Source organism: Erigeron canadensis, chromosome 4 (assembly GCF_010389155.1).
Source record: "Erigeron canadensis isolate Cc75 chromosome 4, C_canadensis_v1, whole genome shotgun sequence".
Taxonomy (NCBI): Eukaryota; Viridiplantae; Streptophyta; class Magnoliopsida; order Asterales; family Asteraceae; genus Erigeron; species Erigeron canadensis.
Window position 1 is genome coordinate 35,050,834 of NC_057764.1, and position 16,392 is coordinate 35,067,225.

The 16,392-nt window shown below is 33.2% G+C and overlaps 2 protein-coding genes across 3 annotated transcripts; both read left to right on the forward strand.

Annotated features, from left to right (window-relative positions):
* Window positions 1-983: 983 nt before the first annotated feature.
* On the forward strand, window positions 984-5,172 carry LOC122598397 (pentatricopeptide repeat-containing protein At2g15820, chloroplastic). Of its 2 annotated transcripts, XR_006323606.1 has the most exons (3): window positions 984-1,585; window positions 1,825-3,763; window positions 4,307-5,172. XR_006323606.1 is itself a non-coding variant. In XM_043770995.1 (2 exons), exons 1-2 carry the CDS (start codon window positions 1,025-1,027, stop codon window positions 3,658-3,660), a joined length of 2,397 nt encoding a protein of 798 aa, XP_043626930.1. In that variant the 5' UTR covers window positions 984-1,024; the 3' UTR covers window positions 3,661-3,823. The 2 variants fall into 2 exon arrangements, 1 of the variants encoding a protein (XP_043626930.1); XM_043770995.1 differs by lacking the exon at window positions 4,307-5,172 and having other exon boundaries at window positions 1,825-3,823.
* A 1,669-nt stretch (window positions 5,173-6,841) lies between these two features.
* LOC122596237 (upstream activation factor subunit spp27-like) lies at window positions 6,842-12,861 on the forward strand. Its single transcript, XM_043768784.1, has 6 exons — window positions 6,842-7,249; window positions 9,821-9,938; window positions 10,016-10,190; window positions 10,813-10,863; window positions 10,967-11,136; window positions 11,969-12,861. Exons 1-6 carry the CDS (start codon window positions 6,948-6,950, stop codon window positions 12,095-12,097), a joined length of 945 nt encoding a protein of 314 aa, XP_043624719.1. The 5' UTR covers window positions 6,842-6,947; the 3' UTR covers window positions 12,098-12,861.
* Window positions 12,862-16,392: the final 3,531 nt, after the last annotated feature.

The following is a 16,392-nucleotide window of genomic DNA, read 5'->3' on the forward strand; positions in this document are numbered from 1 at the left end:
AACACATTGGGCCCGAGTTTAAAAATAAAAAATGATAAGGGCTCGTTTAGTTATAAAAAATGTTTTCTAGTTTTCCATTTATAATTTTCTAAAAAATGAAATAAGTTTTTCATCTCTAGAAAACAAAACTTTTTTTTAAAACGCATTCAAAACTAAACAAATATTATTTTTATTTTTCTTATTAAAAAAGATGTTATGTAATACTTGGTTAAGTCGGAGGTTTAGGGTCGGGGTGGGGACAGGGGGGTGACGGGGTGGGGGCGAGGGATGACGTAGGCATGGACGGAGACGTAGGTGAGAATTAATATAATTTGAGGTTTTTCAAAATTTTAGAAAATAGAAAATGAAAAGTATAAAACAATTATATATAAGAAAAAGTGTATTCTAATTCCCATAGAAAAATGAAAAACCATGTTTTATGTTTTCTTGGAAAACAGTTTTGGAATACTATGATTTGAACGTGTTTTCTGTTTTTCATGTTTTCTTAAAAAATAAAAATAAAAAATAAGAGTTGTTTTCTACGTAACATTTCCATATCTTTAAGGTTCTATACTTCCACTGCTTTACTTGTATTTGGTTCCGGTTATTATACCAACATTTTTTATGTTAACACACTTAACTGGATACCCCTAATCTAATTACAGTGTCGTTAACCACTGGCTTAAACCACAGTGGCCAGTGTATCTTCTAAATCCTCTATGTGGGCCTCGGAGTGAGTTTACCTAAGGTATCAGGTTTGAATCTTGGAGTTCTCATCTCAAAAGAATTTTCCATGAAGAAGGGGTTAAAAGTCCAGAAAATCTCTAACTAAACATCAACACATCTGAATCGAAAGTCACTTTTTAAAAAAATAATAAAATAAAAATTACCGTGACGTTCAAAAAGATAAATAAAAATATCCAATTACAGTGCCAATTTGTCATAATTCAATTACTAGAAATTGATAAACCCCAGCTTCATACCTCAAACATCATCATGCTCATTCTCATACCATCTCATTATCCCAACACAAAAAACCCAAGAAATGCACCACTTAACAATCACCCTTGATCAAAATCTTGCATCTCCATTCATCATTTTTCCTATATATTCTCTTCATAAACACTACAAAGACCCACCCATGCGCACAGCCTTATCCCTCTTCCGTACACTCACCACCGCCGTCCCCCACTACCGCCGCCGCCGTCTCCTGACCCCCATCTTCTCACCACAAAACCCAATTCGAATTAGCCTTTTTTGCTCCCAATCTTCAGTCAGTAATTTTGTCGAACATTTGGTGAGCCAAGATGAAAGTTTGGATTTTGATAATGATAATGAGAGTTTTAAGTTTGAACCTTGTTTTGGGTCGAATCTTGATGATTCAAAGAACTTAAATTCGCCTGCTTTAGATGTTAAGGAACTTGATGAGTTGCCTGAACAGTGGAGAAGGTCTAAATTGGCTTGGCTGTGTAAAGAGCTTCCCTCACATAAGGCGCCTACTCTTGTTAGAATATTGAATGCGCAACGAAAATGGGTTAATCAAGATGACATGACTTATCTTGCTGTTCATTGTATGCGAATTCGCGAAAATGAAACTGGAGTTCGGGTAAAAATTTCATCTTTTTTGCTTAAAAATTTAAGTGCTGGCAGGTGCTTTGATGCACAAGTTTGTGTGTGTGCATGCGTAGTTTGTAAAATGTTGTGCATCATGACACCCACCAGAATGCTTGTTTACACTATATTCCTTTAAGGAACCTTTCTTTAATCGCTTATGTTTGTATTTTGTGTTTATTTAGTTGAATTATTTTGCTTCGAGTGTGATGTCTAGTTGTTTGTTAATTTTAGGTTTACAAATGGATGATGCAGCAACATTGGTTTCGGTTTGATTTTGCTCTTGCTACTAGGCTAGCGGATTACATGGGGAAGGAGAGAAAGTATTTAAAATGTAGGGAGATATTTGATGACATAATTAATCATGGTTTAGTCCCTACAGAATATACTTTTCATGTTTTGATAGTTTCCTACCTTAGTTCATCAAACCGTGGTTGTTTAGATGAAGCGTGTGCTATCTACAATCAAATGATTCAATTAGGAAATTATAGTCCCCGACTTAGCCTACATAATTCTCTCTTCAAAGCTATTCTGACTGCACCCAATGACACTTCAAAACGATATGTTAATCAAGCGGAGTTCATATTTCATCAAATGGTAACATCTGGATTCAAGGTTCATAAGGATATTTACAGTGGTCTTATTTGGCTTCATAGCCATCAAGATAAGATAGATAAAGAAAGAATTGCATCATTAAGAGCTGAAATGCAATTATCCGGATTTGAAGAGAGTAAAGATGTGCTTGTGTCTGCTTTGAGAGCTTGCTCAAAAGAAGGGGATATTGAAGAAGCTGAAGAGATATGGAAAAGGCTTCTTAGCTCAACTCACAACATTCCTTCACAAGCTTTTGTATATAAAATGGAAACTTATGCCAGAATTGGAGAACATATGAGATCGTTGGAGGTATTTAAGAGTATGCAGGAACAATTAGGTTCAGTGAGCGCTGGGGGATTTCATAAAATGATTGAAGTATTGTGTAAAGCACATGCTGCAGAACTCGCGGAGTCTATCATGAAAGAATTTATTGAAAGTGGTAAGAAGCCACTAATGCCCTCATTTATTGATTTAATGGACATGTATTTTACACTAGGCATGCATAACAAGCTGGAGTATACCTTTCTCCAGTCCCTGGAGAAATGTTCTCCCAGTCGTACAATCTTCAATTTATATCTGAAATCACTTGTACGTACTGGCAAACTTGAAAAAGCTGAAGATATATTACGCCAAATGCAGAATCTTGAGGGTGTTGGTATTGATACCGAATCTTGCAACAGTATTTTAAGAGGGTATTTAGATAGCAGAGAGTATCTTAAGGCAAAAAAGATGTATGCTTTAATGAATGAGAAAAAGTATCATATTGAGTCTGAACTGATTGAAAATCTTGAACGTGTTTTGAGGTCAAATGAAGAAGCCCTTAAGAACCCCTCACGTTTAAAGCTTAGCAAAGAACAACGAGAAGCTCTTGTGGGGTTACTGTTAGGTGGTTTACAGATTGAATCAGATGAAAAAAGAAAGAGTCATATGCTCATTTTCAAGTTTAATGAGAACTCAGGTGTACATAAGGTTCTGAAGAGGCATATATGCAACGAATATAATGAGTGGTTGGATCTATCTAATAAACAAGATGACCAATTTACTACAATTTCGCACTCTTATTTTGGATTTTATGCAGACCAATTTTGGCCACAAGGTCAGCCAGTTATTCCAAAGTTAGTCCATCGATGGTTATCGCCACGGGTTCTTGCATATTGGTATATGTATGGGGGACATAAAACATCATCAGGGGATATTTTGTTGAAGATTAGGGGAAGTAAAGATGGGGTTGAAAGAATTGTCAAAACATTACAGAAAAAGTCATTGACTTGTAAAGTCAAACAAAAGGGGAGAGTGTATTGGATAGGTTTACTTGGAAGCAACTCGGCGTGGTTTTGGAAACTGGTGGACCCATACATTGTAATGGATTTAAAAAATCTTTTAAAGCCAGGGCATGTATCCTCTGATCTGAAGGAAGAGTCCCAAACCGTTGACTTCGATAGAAGTGATTCTGATTATTGTGAGGATGATAATTGATGCATCATAGGACTTCTTTTTGTCATTTTTGTGATGTTATGACTTAACTGCGCAAAAGGCAAGAAGAAGGTTTCTTTTCTTTTCTTGCTGCACTGAAACTAAGGTATGTATATGTTTGTACCGTTGAAAATATAAAGTGGTAATACATAAATATTTGATTTTACAAGGCATTCTAGGTTCATGTTTGCACTTCGGTTCTTTTATCCATAAAATAGTTGGATCCTATGGCATCTTTACTTAACTTTAATCTATGTTTTTCTTTATTCTGGATGTGAAAACGCAGACCACCAGGGCACACACTTTTTAATTGGATTTACTTGGTATATCTAACTAATATTTGAGATTTGGCATGTGTAAAATCCATCACTTGCTAAGAATCATTTTGTGTTGGTCCTAAATTAGAAAGTGAAGGATGATTAAGATTTAACTAGTTTATGAATAGAGGGTTAAGGAAATGTTTTGTATATACTAATTATTATTATCGATAAAAATTATATGAGTGAGCAACTGAGCATCTAGGGTCTTAGGGATAATTGGTCTACCATTCAAATGTAGTCCGTTACCTTTAGGAGTTAGTCTATTTTTAAATACAAGCTTGTTTGCTTGTTATTTAACTAATTCTGCTCCTCTTGTGATATCTGTATAGTGTTGGCCAATCTTTGTGACTTGGATCTTGGAATGAGCGAGTTCTACCATAGTCACCCAAGACTTCTTTCAATCTTATTATGATGGTGGACATTACCATTAGATACAAGACTGTCCTAAACTTTCCCAAGAACTTGGCTCCAGTAGAGTTCAAGGAAGGCGTACAAGGTTTATTGATGTATTTCTGTAGGTCTCAGTCGAGTCTAACATGGCTTGTGGGTGGCAATTCGTTTGTTATCATTGGTAGATGCATCAGACTTTGGATGAGTTGGGAAAGATTTTTAAGAATCTTTGCCCAACACCAACCATTTGGCATTATCACTACAACAATCACGAACGCAACATCTGCATTTCTTACAATCACGAAGCCATATCATCGTTTATTTCACCATGTAAAACCAACTCAACTCCTGTTGTCACTCATCTTTCTCTCTAACAATTGTAGATCTCCTTAATGTCATGTGTGTGTGGGGAAAAACCTCTCCACGTTGAACGGCGAATAATGTCATCCCATTCTCAACACCCCGATGCTGAGCACACCTAGGCTCACTGTCATATGCCGAACCCATTTCGTTTGCTCTAATGCATAATGGTAAGAAACCACAAGTTCTTTCATATTAAAGCAACCCCAAGCCCCAAGGGGAGTTTTTTCTTTCTTTTTTTTTTTCTTGTCATGAGCCGCCTATCACTTAAATGTATTCGTTGTAACTTGTGAGCCATCGGAGATGGGGATGATTTTTAGTGTGATGGAAGCAGCGTGACCGTGGTCACAATGTGGAGCTTTGTATGATATTTTATGTATTAGGATCTAGTTTTGTCAATATGATCATTGAAGTGAAAAATAGTCAAATGTGTGTTGATATGGAATTATTGTTTTTCTTTCAATATCTAAAAATATAATTAAAAGAAATCTATAATGTTTGTATATAATCCACAAAATAAAGAAAATAAAATATTATATCATTCCTAACATCATGTCTTATCTCTAAGTATGTGTGAAAAGAATCTAAAGTACATACAAATAATTCATGTACATCATTGATCACAATTTAACAAAATCTCTTAACAACTTTTAATCATAGGTAACATTACATGTTTTATGTAGTTGCATTAAAAACTTGTATTTTTAAACTCATCTTAAAATTTTTATGATAAAGTTACAACTAATTGTGTATGTTAATGATAACGTCAAGAACTGTTATAAGCAAAACTCTTCTTATAAGTAATTTAACTTTTAAAAATCATCGTAAAATCCTCCTAAAACTTTCAAGACATGACATGTGGCCGTAATCTCTAACTCTTGATTATGTTAGGTTATCTCCAATGCTAAGGACTCCTATAGGCGTTTTTGAGCTGTCACATCATATCCTTACAAATCCTTTAAATCTTATAATTTTATCTCCAACCAAAGGCGGATCTAGGAATTCAATGTAATGGGGGCAAAATCTTTTTTTTGTTACGGTCAAAAGTCACCGACAGCTAAACAAAATGTTAATGGCGAGAAAAACAGACGCGAAGTGGCTACACTAAAAGAAATGCGACAAAAATAACGAAAAACAACTTATTATTTATGTGTTATTAATAGAAAACGCAGCAAGTGAAACTAAGACAAGTAATCGATAATTCGAAATTATAAACTACATAGATTATATAATCAATAAATACTATTAACGAACTCATAACGGGCAATTGATAGCAAAAAATTTATATACTCGTAACAAATTTTTAGTAGGAAAAAAAAAGTACATGACAATAATAATACCAGAGATTCATAGTAGTATAGCAGTTTATATAATATAATTGTCCTTTACTAAAGATAAATTTAAAATAATATAAATTAAAAGTTAACTTTTTTAGCCCGTTATTTATGTATAAATTGAGATGAGGCCGGTTCATTAGAGGAGCAATTTAGTAGTCAAATTTCCTGTAGGTTAATCTCATGAGAATAAGAGAATTCAATCATAGTAGTATTATGTAATAATAGAAATAAAACAACACAAAACTTAAAATTTCACTAATATTTATAAAAAGATTGTTACTTTATCAGTGCTTTTTAGACTTAGTTGGGCAAAAAATTAAGTTGGGTCAAGTTTACGAGGGCATCAAAAATTTAAAGGAAGGCATCTTATATAATGTCTCAATTTTATATATTAAAATCTCCACTATATGTTGTATAAATTTAGCATGCATAGGGGGCATTAACCCCCACTCAAAGCATAGTACATCCGTCCCTGTCTCTAACCATACAAATATCCTTACATATCATTTTATTTTTACTAAAAATAAAAATACATTAAGTAAGGACAAGTAAAGACATGCTACATCCTTAAAAAAATCTTTAATTTTAGACAAATTTCAACGGTACATGATATCCAAGGGCACCCACATTGGAGATAGCCTTACGGCTTACATATGATAGCAAATTTTAGAAAATTTTTTTAACTTGTAACAGAAAAAGGATAAAATTGTTAGAATAGGGTTAAGTAGAGAGTTAGAAGAAAAGAATATATTGTCCCCACTTAACCTAAGTTTCCAATTCATACAATACAAAACGCCCCAATCCATCCATTCCTTACCTTCTTCATTTGCATGCCCCCAAAAACAATTGATTTAATTAAAGGCCCACAATTTGTAATCCAAAAATGTTGACAGATTCTGAGCTTTTGGAACATCTTCATGATGTTTTGAAAACATCTGACCTTGATACTACAACTCCAGCCAGTGTTCGCCACAAACTTGAACAAGATTTGGGTGTCGATTTATCTGACAGGAAATCCTTTATTCGTAAACAAATTGATTTGTATTTGCAGTCACATTATAATCCTGGTAATGGGGATGTTGAGAATGGCAGTGAGAATGGCAGTGAGAATGGTGAGGGTCAAGCACAACAACAAGACGACGACAAAGAAGAAGAAGATGATAATGATACCCAGGAGTCGAATACGTGAGTACATATATATCTATTATATGCATGTGTGTGTGTGTGTGTTATATTGTCCAAGCTTATTTAGTATAGAGCGTTGCTAGTTATGCATCTGTTTGATTCGGATATGATTAAGAATGTCGAATTAGAGATATTGTGCAATAGGTGAAAATGTTGATTGTGGTTTGATAATAATCTGTAGTGTAGCCTCATTGGTTTTCGAAATGGGGCATTTTGATGTATCCTGTGTTCAACCCTCAATAAAGTCACCAAGGAACCTGAGTTTTTTTAAAAAAAAAAAACTTTCTTGAAGATGGATTAATTAGTTTGGCGGCCATTTGAGTGGGGCGTTGGGTGAGCTTAATTGATTTGCCTTTCATTGGGTCCCGAGTGATGAGCTCTTAGGGTGGTCTGACACGGCCTGTTGGGGTTGCTAAGAAACGAAATCTAACCTGTTGTGTAGGATATCATCTTCTCTTGTTCATGAGCAGATGAAATGCTGAGTAACTAATAAAGCAATGAGCTTTTAGTTTTTTTTTTTTATAGCAGGAGTTTGTTACTTTGTTATTAGGTTTATAGTAGAGTTATATAGAATTTACGTCGATATTGAACTCTATCATTCTTATAAGATAGGTAGCAATATAAGAATCGATCATCGAGTAATAAAAATAGGTCATTTAAGCATACAGAGATAGTCGAGCATGATACAAGATTACAAGGCTCATAGTTCTCTTAGATCTTTATCTAATTCACGAAAAATATATCTTTTTGCTTATATAAATTCCAGCTAAATGCTAAGCCCATTGATTTCAATGTTGTGTAAAAAAAACTGATCCGATGTGTAGCATTTCTGGAGGTTCCTTTGCCTGACCATGTTTCACCTGGTTGTCACGTATCTTCACTATTTATGACACTATGCCTGACAAAAACCGGTATCGTGCATAAATGGTCAATTTTATACACTTACACATATGAATCAATGACTCATGTGATACCCATTAATTTCGAGGGAAATGCACTGATAACAAATCTTCAATACATGCCTATGTTTGAAAAGAAGTAGAAATATGAATACTCAGTATAGAATGACCTTGATGATCATGATGTCATATTATTGTTTCATACTTGAGGCAATGTTACTTAAATAGAAAACTAATTTAGATACTTATTGTATTTATCATTGGAAAGTTTCATTAAAATTAGTTACCCACTCTATGTGGAAGGATTGTGTCTATTCGAGAGGAATATTAGATTTGCAAGACACGTGTACTACAATTATATGCAATTCAGCATTATATTTAGATACTTCGGTAAATATGTTCATCATTGCTTTCCAATAATAAGTTATGATAGATAGATAAATAAAATAAAACCCGCATCTGGATAATCTAATATCAGAGGCTAAAATACCTTAGTCTTATGGATTGATAAGTTAGCTCAATGCCTGCCTATACTATTTTAGAAAAAGAATTTACTCGTGTACCATCATTTTTGTTCATCAAAAGGGCTGATGGTTGATAGCATGTTTCACCTTTTGCTAATCTTTTCTTATTAGTTTCTTGCCAATGGTTATTTTTCTCGACTAGTTTCAAATATTAGTACAATATGAACTAGTTGCCCCTTTGGATCATGTTCAAGTTGTGCAGTTACGTTTTTTTGTGGTACTCATTAATAATGGACCATAAGTAACTGAAAAGGATTAATAATAAATTCCGGAACATGGAAGTAAGTGCACTTATTAGAGCATGTCTCAAACAATCACCGCTAAGACTGTCTTTTTTATTGATTTCTTGTGCGCAAAGTGTATAAAAAGTATCACATACCTAGTGATTCATGAATTTGACAATGATTGTAGTACAATTAATTCCAAAAGGATATAGTTTGGGGGAATCAATAGATTGAACATGGTTAAGGGAATAAAAAAAACACATTGTCAATTTGTCAGATTCATTCCCAAGATAAACACTTTATTCTCAATGAACGCTTTAATTAAAATGCTCAAATTCATATCATTTTCCTGACATGGGATTACAAGTCCTTAAGTATTGAATGTAAACCTTTGAGAGTAAGGGAGCATCTGTGAACCAAAATATGGCTTATAATCAGATATAACCACTAATCCGACTCTTGAGTTCTCTAAGATGATGAAGTCTGATACTCTGGTTATTAGCGAGTACTACAATGATATGCATATATGACAACAGGAACTATTTTACTTAATCGTAATCTCATCATTATTATGTACCATTTAATCAATATGCTAAAACAGAAAAGAGAATGCAAAACTAACCCTCTACTTTAGATAATTAGTCCACGATAAAGGCTTATAACATACCTTGTTTTGTGTAACCTTGATTGGTTATACTAAGTGTTATTTTATCAATGAGTAACTAACACTCTACTTTAGCAGACTAGTATCCATGAATGCACACTAACATTATTTGGGTAAAGGGTTAACACACTAACATTATTTACGTTCTATGTAACTTCAGCTGGCTGCTTTTATCTCATAGTAACTCAATTGATCGAGTGAAGTTAATATTCACATGTTTTTGATTAATAGTCCTAATTTAGCTTAACTGTGTTATCAAGTAAGGACAACAAGACAGCTACAAATAAAAAGAAAAAGGGAGGGGGTTTTAGCAAACCATGTGCACTTTCTCCCCAACTTCAAAAGCTTGTTGGAGAGCCGCAAATGGCCCGAACAGAGGTATATTACAATATGCCTGTGTAAGTATATAGTCTTAATATAACTTCAACTCAGGTTCTCCGTGTTTGGTGGTTCAGGTTGTCAAGAAATTATGGGCCTATATCAAAGAGAAAGATTTGCAAAATCCACAGAACAAGCGAAAGATTCTATGTGATGAAATGCTACATGAAGTTTTTCGCGTCAAGTCCATTGATATGTTTCAAATGAATAAAGCACTTAACAAACATATATGGTCATCAGATGAAGAATACGGTACTAATTTTATTTGCTTTCTTTATGGTTATATGCCAAAATGTAGAAGTGGCAAAATGGACAGGCTCAGTAATGTGCCAAGAGAGGGTTGGGTCATAATCATTGATTCTTGTATGGGTTCGGATTAGTTTTGGGCGTTGGGCTGACCTAAACCCTTTGGATTCAAGTTTATGAATATTTTTATATATAATTACTTGATTAGTGCTCAGAAGTTATCATTTGAAGAACATAAATTGATTAGGGTTTTATCTGTGCTGGAAAAATGACACTTTGAGAGGCTTTCAACCCGTTTGACTCATTTCGCATCAAGCCCAGGTTTTGTCTAGACCCATTAGAAACAAGAAGAATCCGCAATTGTCCAGTCAAAAGTGCATAGGTCAATATTCCCACATGTAGTTATATCATCTAAATTCCCCTGATACTAACAAGTATTAAAAGCTTAGTCGCGTAATTATAGCAGCAACTGAGAAGACTGTGATTATACTTTATCAGAAAATTACATTAGAAACTCAAGTTTGCGGAAACCTTACTTATCGTAATTAACTTGCAGTATGCATGTATGTTGAATGCAAAAGCATATTCTGGTAAGATGAACAAAAGTTATTTTTTTCTCAAACTGCAGCTAGGGTCAAGCCTTCCAAAAAGAAGAAGCAAAATGAGAGAGACGAAGAAGGTATAGTCAACTGTTAAATGTAATGCAATTTTGGTTGTTATTTCAAGAATCTAAATCAGCTTTTTATAAATGCTAGTAACCTTTATAGACTTCTTTTTTTCAGATGAGCCAGAGACAAAGGCTAAACGGCAAAAAGCAAAGGGTTCGGGATTTGTTGCTCCACATCCAATATCAGATGAGTTGATGCATTTCTTTGGTACCGATGAAAATGAACTGTCTCGTGCAGAAGTTGTGAAGAGAATTTGGCAATATATCAGGCAAAATAATCTTCAGGTTTATTTTTACTGTTCTTCCAAGTTTATTTTGGGTATACATATGGGATTATTGCATGAAAATGTAATGAGTTTTACACCAATTGTCTTTGTGTGTTATGAACTTCAAAACTTACCGTTTAATTTAGCAAACTATAAATCATTGCCGTTTATAGCAAATGTCCACTTGAAAAGTTGAAACTATCTGAGGCCATGGAATTTAAACTATTATTTTTTCTCCGATTTGTGCACCTTTGGATCTTTATCATAGTCTGAGGCTATATAAATATTTCCATATCATTTTTCCCATGGAATTTAAAGTATTAAATGTCTTTTAGTTTCAATTGGTATTAAACCAAAAGAACCATTTTTTTATGGAAGATTCTTAACATCACCTTTATAAACAAAGTAATAATCATCAATTATGTCAAACACTAGATCGACCACCACCATAGCTGTGCCCTATTAGACCATAGTCTATTGTAAAAACCGACTAATCTGTTACACATCAGATAGTATGTAATTAACTATTACAGAAAATAGTAACTAAAAGTCTGTAACATCAAAAAAAATTAAATCTCATTACATACAATGAAAATTTGTTTAAAGTTCACTACATTTTCAGCGATAAACCTATACATATATACAAAGGGTTGACTAAATTGTTGATTGGGGGTATACACCTTATACACATATTTCTAATGATATAGTTTGATCACTTTTTTGTGACTTGTTTTACTGTCAAATATGTAAGTTCAACAAAAAGGCATGAGATTAAAATTATGTTGTTGGTACAACTATTGTGTTTTGAACAAGTTCCATAAGTTGTTTTTTGTTTGATAATATTTACACAGGATCCATCCGATAAACGAAGGATTATTTGTGATGATAAGCTAAGAGAGCTATTTAAAGTTGACACGTTTGTTGGTTTTACGGTTACAAAGCTTTTGACAGCTCATTTCATCAAAGAAGAAAAAGAATAGTGGTATGGTTAATTGACAGGGTAAGTCAAGTTTAGCAGGATTTGTGCTCATTATGTTTCAAAAAGTGTATAGGTGTGATCAAAGAATGCTAACCAGTTGGTCAATGGTGTATTCTACTTTTTTGTTTACATCATTGACAAAAGTTACCACTTTCACTTGCTACTAAAACCATTACTTCAAGATTCTTGGTTCCTGCGTGTTTTAGCATGTCACGGAATCATGATTATACTTTACTCTTATTCTACGTCACACACACACACACACCATAAAACACATATTACGGTTTTTGGCTATACATTAGATAATGAGTGGTTAAAGAACCGAAAGGAGACTGCCTTTATCTTGTAATTTTGAGCATGGTTGTGCTCCTCAAGCATGAGAGTCATTAGACCTTTTTCTGGGTATGCTTTCTTCCAGTCAAAGAAATGGTCAAATATTGGTAAGGAAGTAAGGAACAACTTCCATTGCATGATGTACAAGTCTCTAGAAGTATGACTCCCATTTGGGCTTCTGATCAAGAGGGGTTTGGCCTTTTGTTGCCCTTCATGCTTTCTGGAAAGCATGTAGAAAAGAGTCCATGCTTTAGTTATCCTCCTGTTGCATAATCATTTGCTTACTTTTTCTGTTTTCTGAACATTATGTGTGTGTGTTTTTTTTATTAGGCTTGTGAATAGATTTTAGCCTGTGGGAATGTATTTTAAAGACGTGCGATTCTGATGGTCCAAATTTGTGTGAAGTGACCAAATTGCAATTTGGATTATTCACGAGGAACCATTTCTTTTACGATTCCTTCTATGCAAATCCAAGATTCAAAAGCGCATCGGTCCTTCTAGTTATCTTGATTCAAAAGCATATTGGTCCTCTAGGTAACTTGTTCTAATAGGTTACATAACGAATCAGATCGAGTCTTTTCTGATATCTATCAAAGGTTTAGAAAACATAAAAGTGTGTAGTCAAAAAGTGCAAGTTTCATGTATAATGTTTTTGGTTGGCAACGATTATAAAAGTATATATTAGTCTGTTGATATCAGTAACCAAACAATAATTTATATGAAAAATTATGATAACAGAACATACAAGTTTGTATATCTATCAAAATTTATGGTAAGGTCAGATAATGTAAGCACAAAGGTAGTATATTAACTTAGTAAATTACATTAATGACCTTCACAACTTCTAATCTGTACTAACTGCAATAATGTTATTTCGAAGGTATTTGGTGAGGTAGTGTTGTGAATGAATTGAATGTTTGACGAATTATTCACCTAACAAGTTTTTAAACGAATGAACATGAACAAAAAGATTTTTTCATTTATAGCTTCCTTTCGTTCATTCATGTTCGTGAATATTTGATAGTTTACTAGATTTGGACCCGCGTTAAATACACGAATTATTTATAACATACTAAAAATAAAATTTAAATATGTGTAATCCAATAAAAGCTGTGAAAGAAGAAACCAATAAATTCAAATATAAAGAATGTAATTAAAATTATGAAGATTCAAACCGATAAATTCAAATATCAATAATGTAATGAAAATCAAAGTAACAGATGTAATACTAGAACATTGACCAAAGCATTTAACTTGTTCGTCTATCAATATCATATCAAGGTTTATTGTTGTAACTCTTTTCTTAACCATACAATTAAAGAAACTATTCGTAGTTTTTGTTGAGGTATTTCTTTTTCATAAAGTTTTAGATTATATAGTCGTTATCAGTTAGATATATATATATTTTTTTAGATATAATCATTGATAGTTTGATAAGTTATAATTAAAAATAGAGTAAATTATACTTTCGTCCTTAGTTGATACATTTTTCATTTTTGATCCCTAAAGTGAATAAATTACAACTTTGACCTTAAACTTGGCCAATTCTTTCAATCGTGGTCCTTTGGCCAGACGGAGTTAACTTTTGGCCATTAACGTTACACCCGAGGGACTAAAAGTGAAAACGTGTCAACTTTAGGAACGGAAAATGTAATTCATTCTTCTATTTATCTTCTCCAACAAGATTCCGGCCTCCGGCCATCTTCTCCGATGGACTCACAAACTTATTATTTAAACCCAATAACCAACTCCATTTCTAGCTAGCCATTCATCTATCAATCAAGGATGACCGGAGGCCGGAAATCTTGTTGGAAAAGATGAATGGAAGAATGAATTACATTTTTCGTCCCTAAAGTTGGCACGTTTTTCACTTATAGTCCCTTGGGTGTAACGTTAACGGCCAAAATTTAACTTCATCTGGCCAAAGGACCACGATTGAAAAAATTGGTCAAGTTTAAGGTCAAAATTGTAATTTTTTCACTATAGGAATAAAAAGTAAAAAACGTGTCAACTTTAAGGACGAAAAGTGTAATTTACCCTTAAAAATAACATAAATAAGTTATAATTATAGTTGGATGAAAACTAATTGAAGCTAGTTGGTTTTTTGTATTATTAAAAAGATATATTTTTTAAATTATTTAATTTGTTAGATATTTGAGATAGACATGAGTTATATATTTTATGTATTTTATTTCAATAAAATTATTATTTTAAGATTAAGGTTCAAAAGTGTAAATTGATAATTGAAAACAAAAAAAATATAAATTATTATTTTAAGAAAAAAAGTTTAAAAGTGTAAATTGATGATGGAAACAAAAAAGTGTAAATTATATTATGACATGTGTTAATTTAATTAAATTAGAGAAAATGAGAGTGATGATTGGTTAATTGAAATTAAATCAGTGGCCTTTTAATATGTATAAAGATTTGTCAATGTTTGTTTTTATATGTTCATGCATTTATATTCGTATTACATTTTGACTTTATTTTTTGAAGTATTTATAACTTTTTGTATAAATTTTGCTAAGTAGGATGTTGAATGTACATCGTAATAGTTCTAGTTATATATTAGTTTTTTTTTTAACAGGTGCGGATCGAACGTCACAATGTGAGGTCTAAATTATGTTGTCTTAACCGAGTTCACGTAGAGATCGAGCCCTCCCACTTAATACCTTATGGAGGAAAAACTCTCTATTAATCTGTCTGAAGGCACAACGATTAATGAACATAAAACACTTGCATTTTCCGGTCTAGAACCTCTGCCTCCCATGAACAAGCCTTCATTGAAGGGCTTCCTGTGCCACTGAACTATCTACTCAATGAGATTTGTTTTTCTTCGTTCAAAAACACAAACTAATGAAAGTAAACATAATCCTGTTTTTGAATAAATATAAAGAAGATCTCATTTTGTATACGTATTTTGTATCTGTATAGTTCGTTTACAGCCGTAGATAATTGATGGATTTATATTCTTGAGTTTTAGCTCAATGGTTGAATGATCATCCTCCTTGCATGAGGTCTTGTATTTAAGCCTTGGGGAGGACATAAAAATTACGTCCCTTTATGAGGACTTGGTTTGGGTATACTGTGGTTCAAGTCTTAGAGGACAAAGTTTACCTCTATTAATCGTCGTGCATTTGGGCAGATTAGTAGGGGGTTTCCCCCATCGGGTATTTGAAATAGACAATTTTACTTCGAGAGAGCTCTCTAACACGGACTCGGTTTAAAATAATGTATGTTAGAGCTCCTATTGTCAAATTACCATACGAATTTTCATGCAAAATTAACCTTTAAGAAAAAAAGGATAATTGATGGATTTAAGGGATAGTGAGTGGACGGTTGGATAAAAATTTGGAAAGACAGACTTTGGCTTTTTAATTCATATATATAGAAAGTGGAATCTTTAAGTGGGACCTCACCTCACCAATATAACAAAAGGGAAGGGAAACCACAACCGTTGGTATGTGGCGAACCGATTCCCCCGGCCGACACACTCCAAGATTCCCTCTTTTTTCTTACCACTTTCTTTCTTTCTTTCTTTCTTTCTTTCTTTCTACCTAATTTTCTTTTGGTAAAACACACCACAATACACACACAGGTACGAGTACCATTTTTTTAAAACGCCCCACACAAGTACCATATGAGATATGTTAATGTTACTCTATTATATATACGAAAAAAAATTAGAATGTAAATAACTTTACAAGAATTATCATCATAGTGTTAATGAAACTTCATTTTTGTGGATAGTATATAATGAACTTTCAAATCATGTGCATTTATGAATCCGTGTATATGTGACAACCATATAAGCTGTCATTTGTAAATTTTCAGTTGGTTAGACACATACAATGCGCAAGATTTAAATGTTCATTACATAGAATGCATAAAATTAAAGTTCGATACACACTATGACAATTCATGTAAAATTTTGAAGTACTAATCCCATATGAAAAATGTATA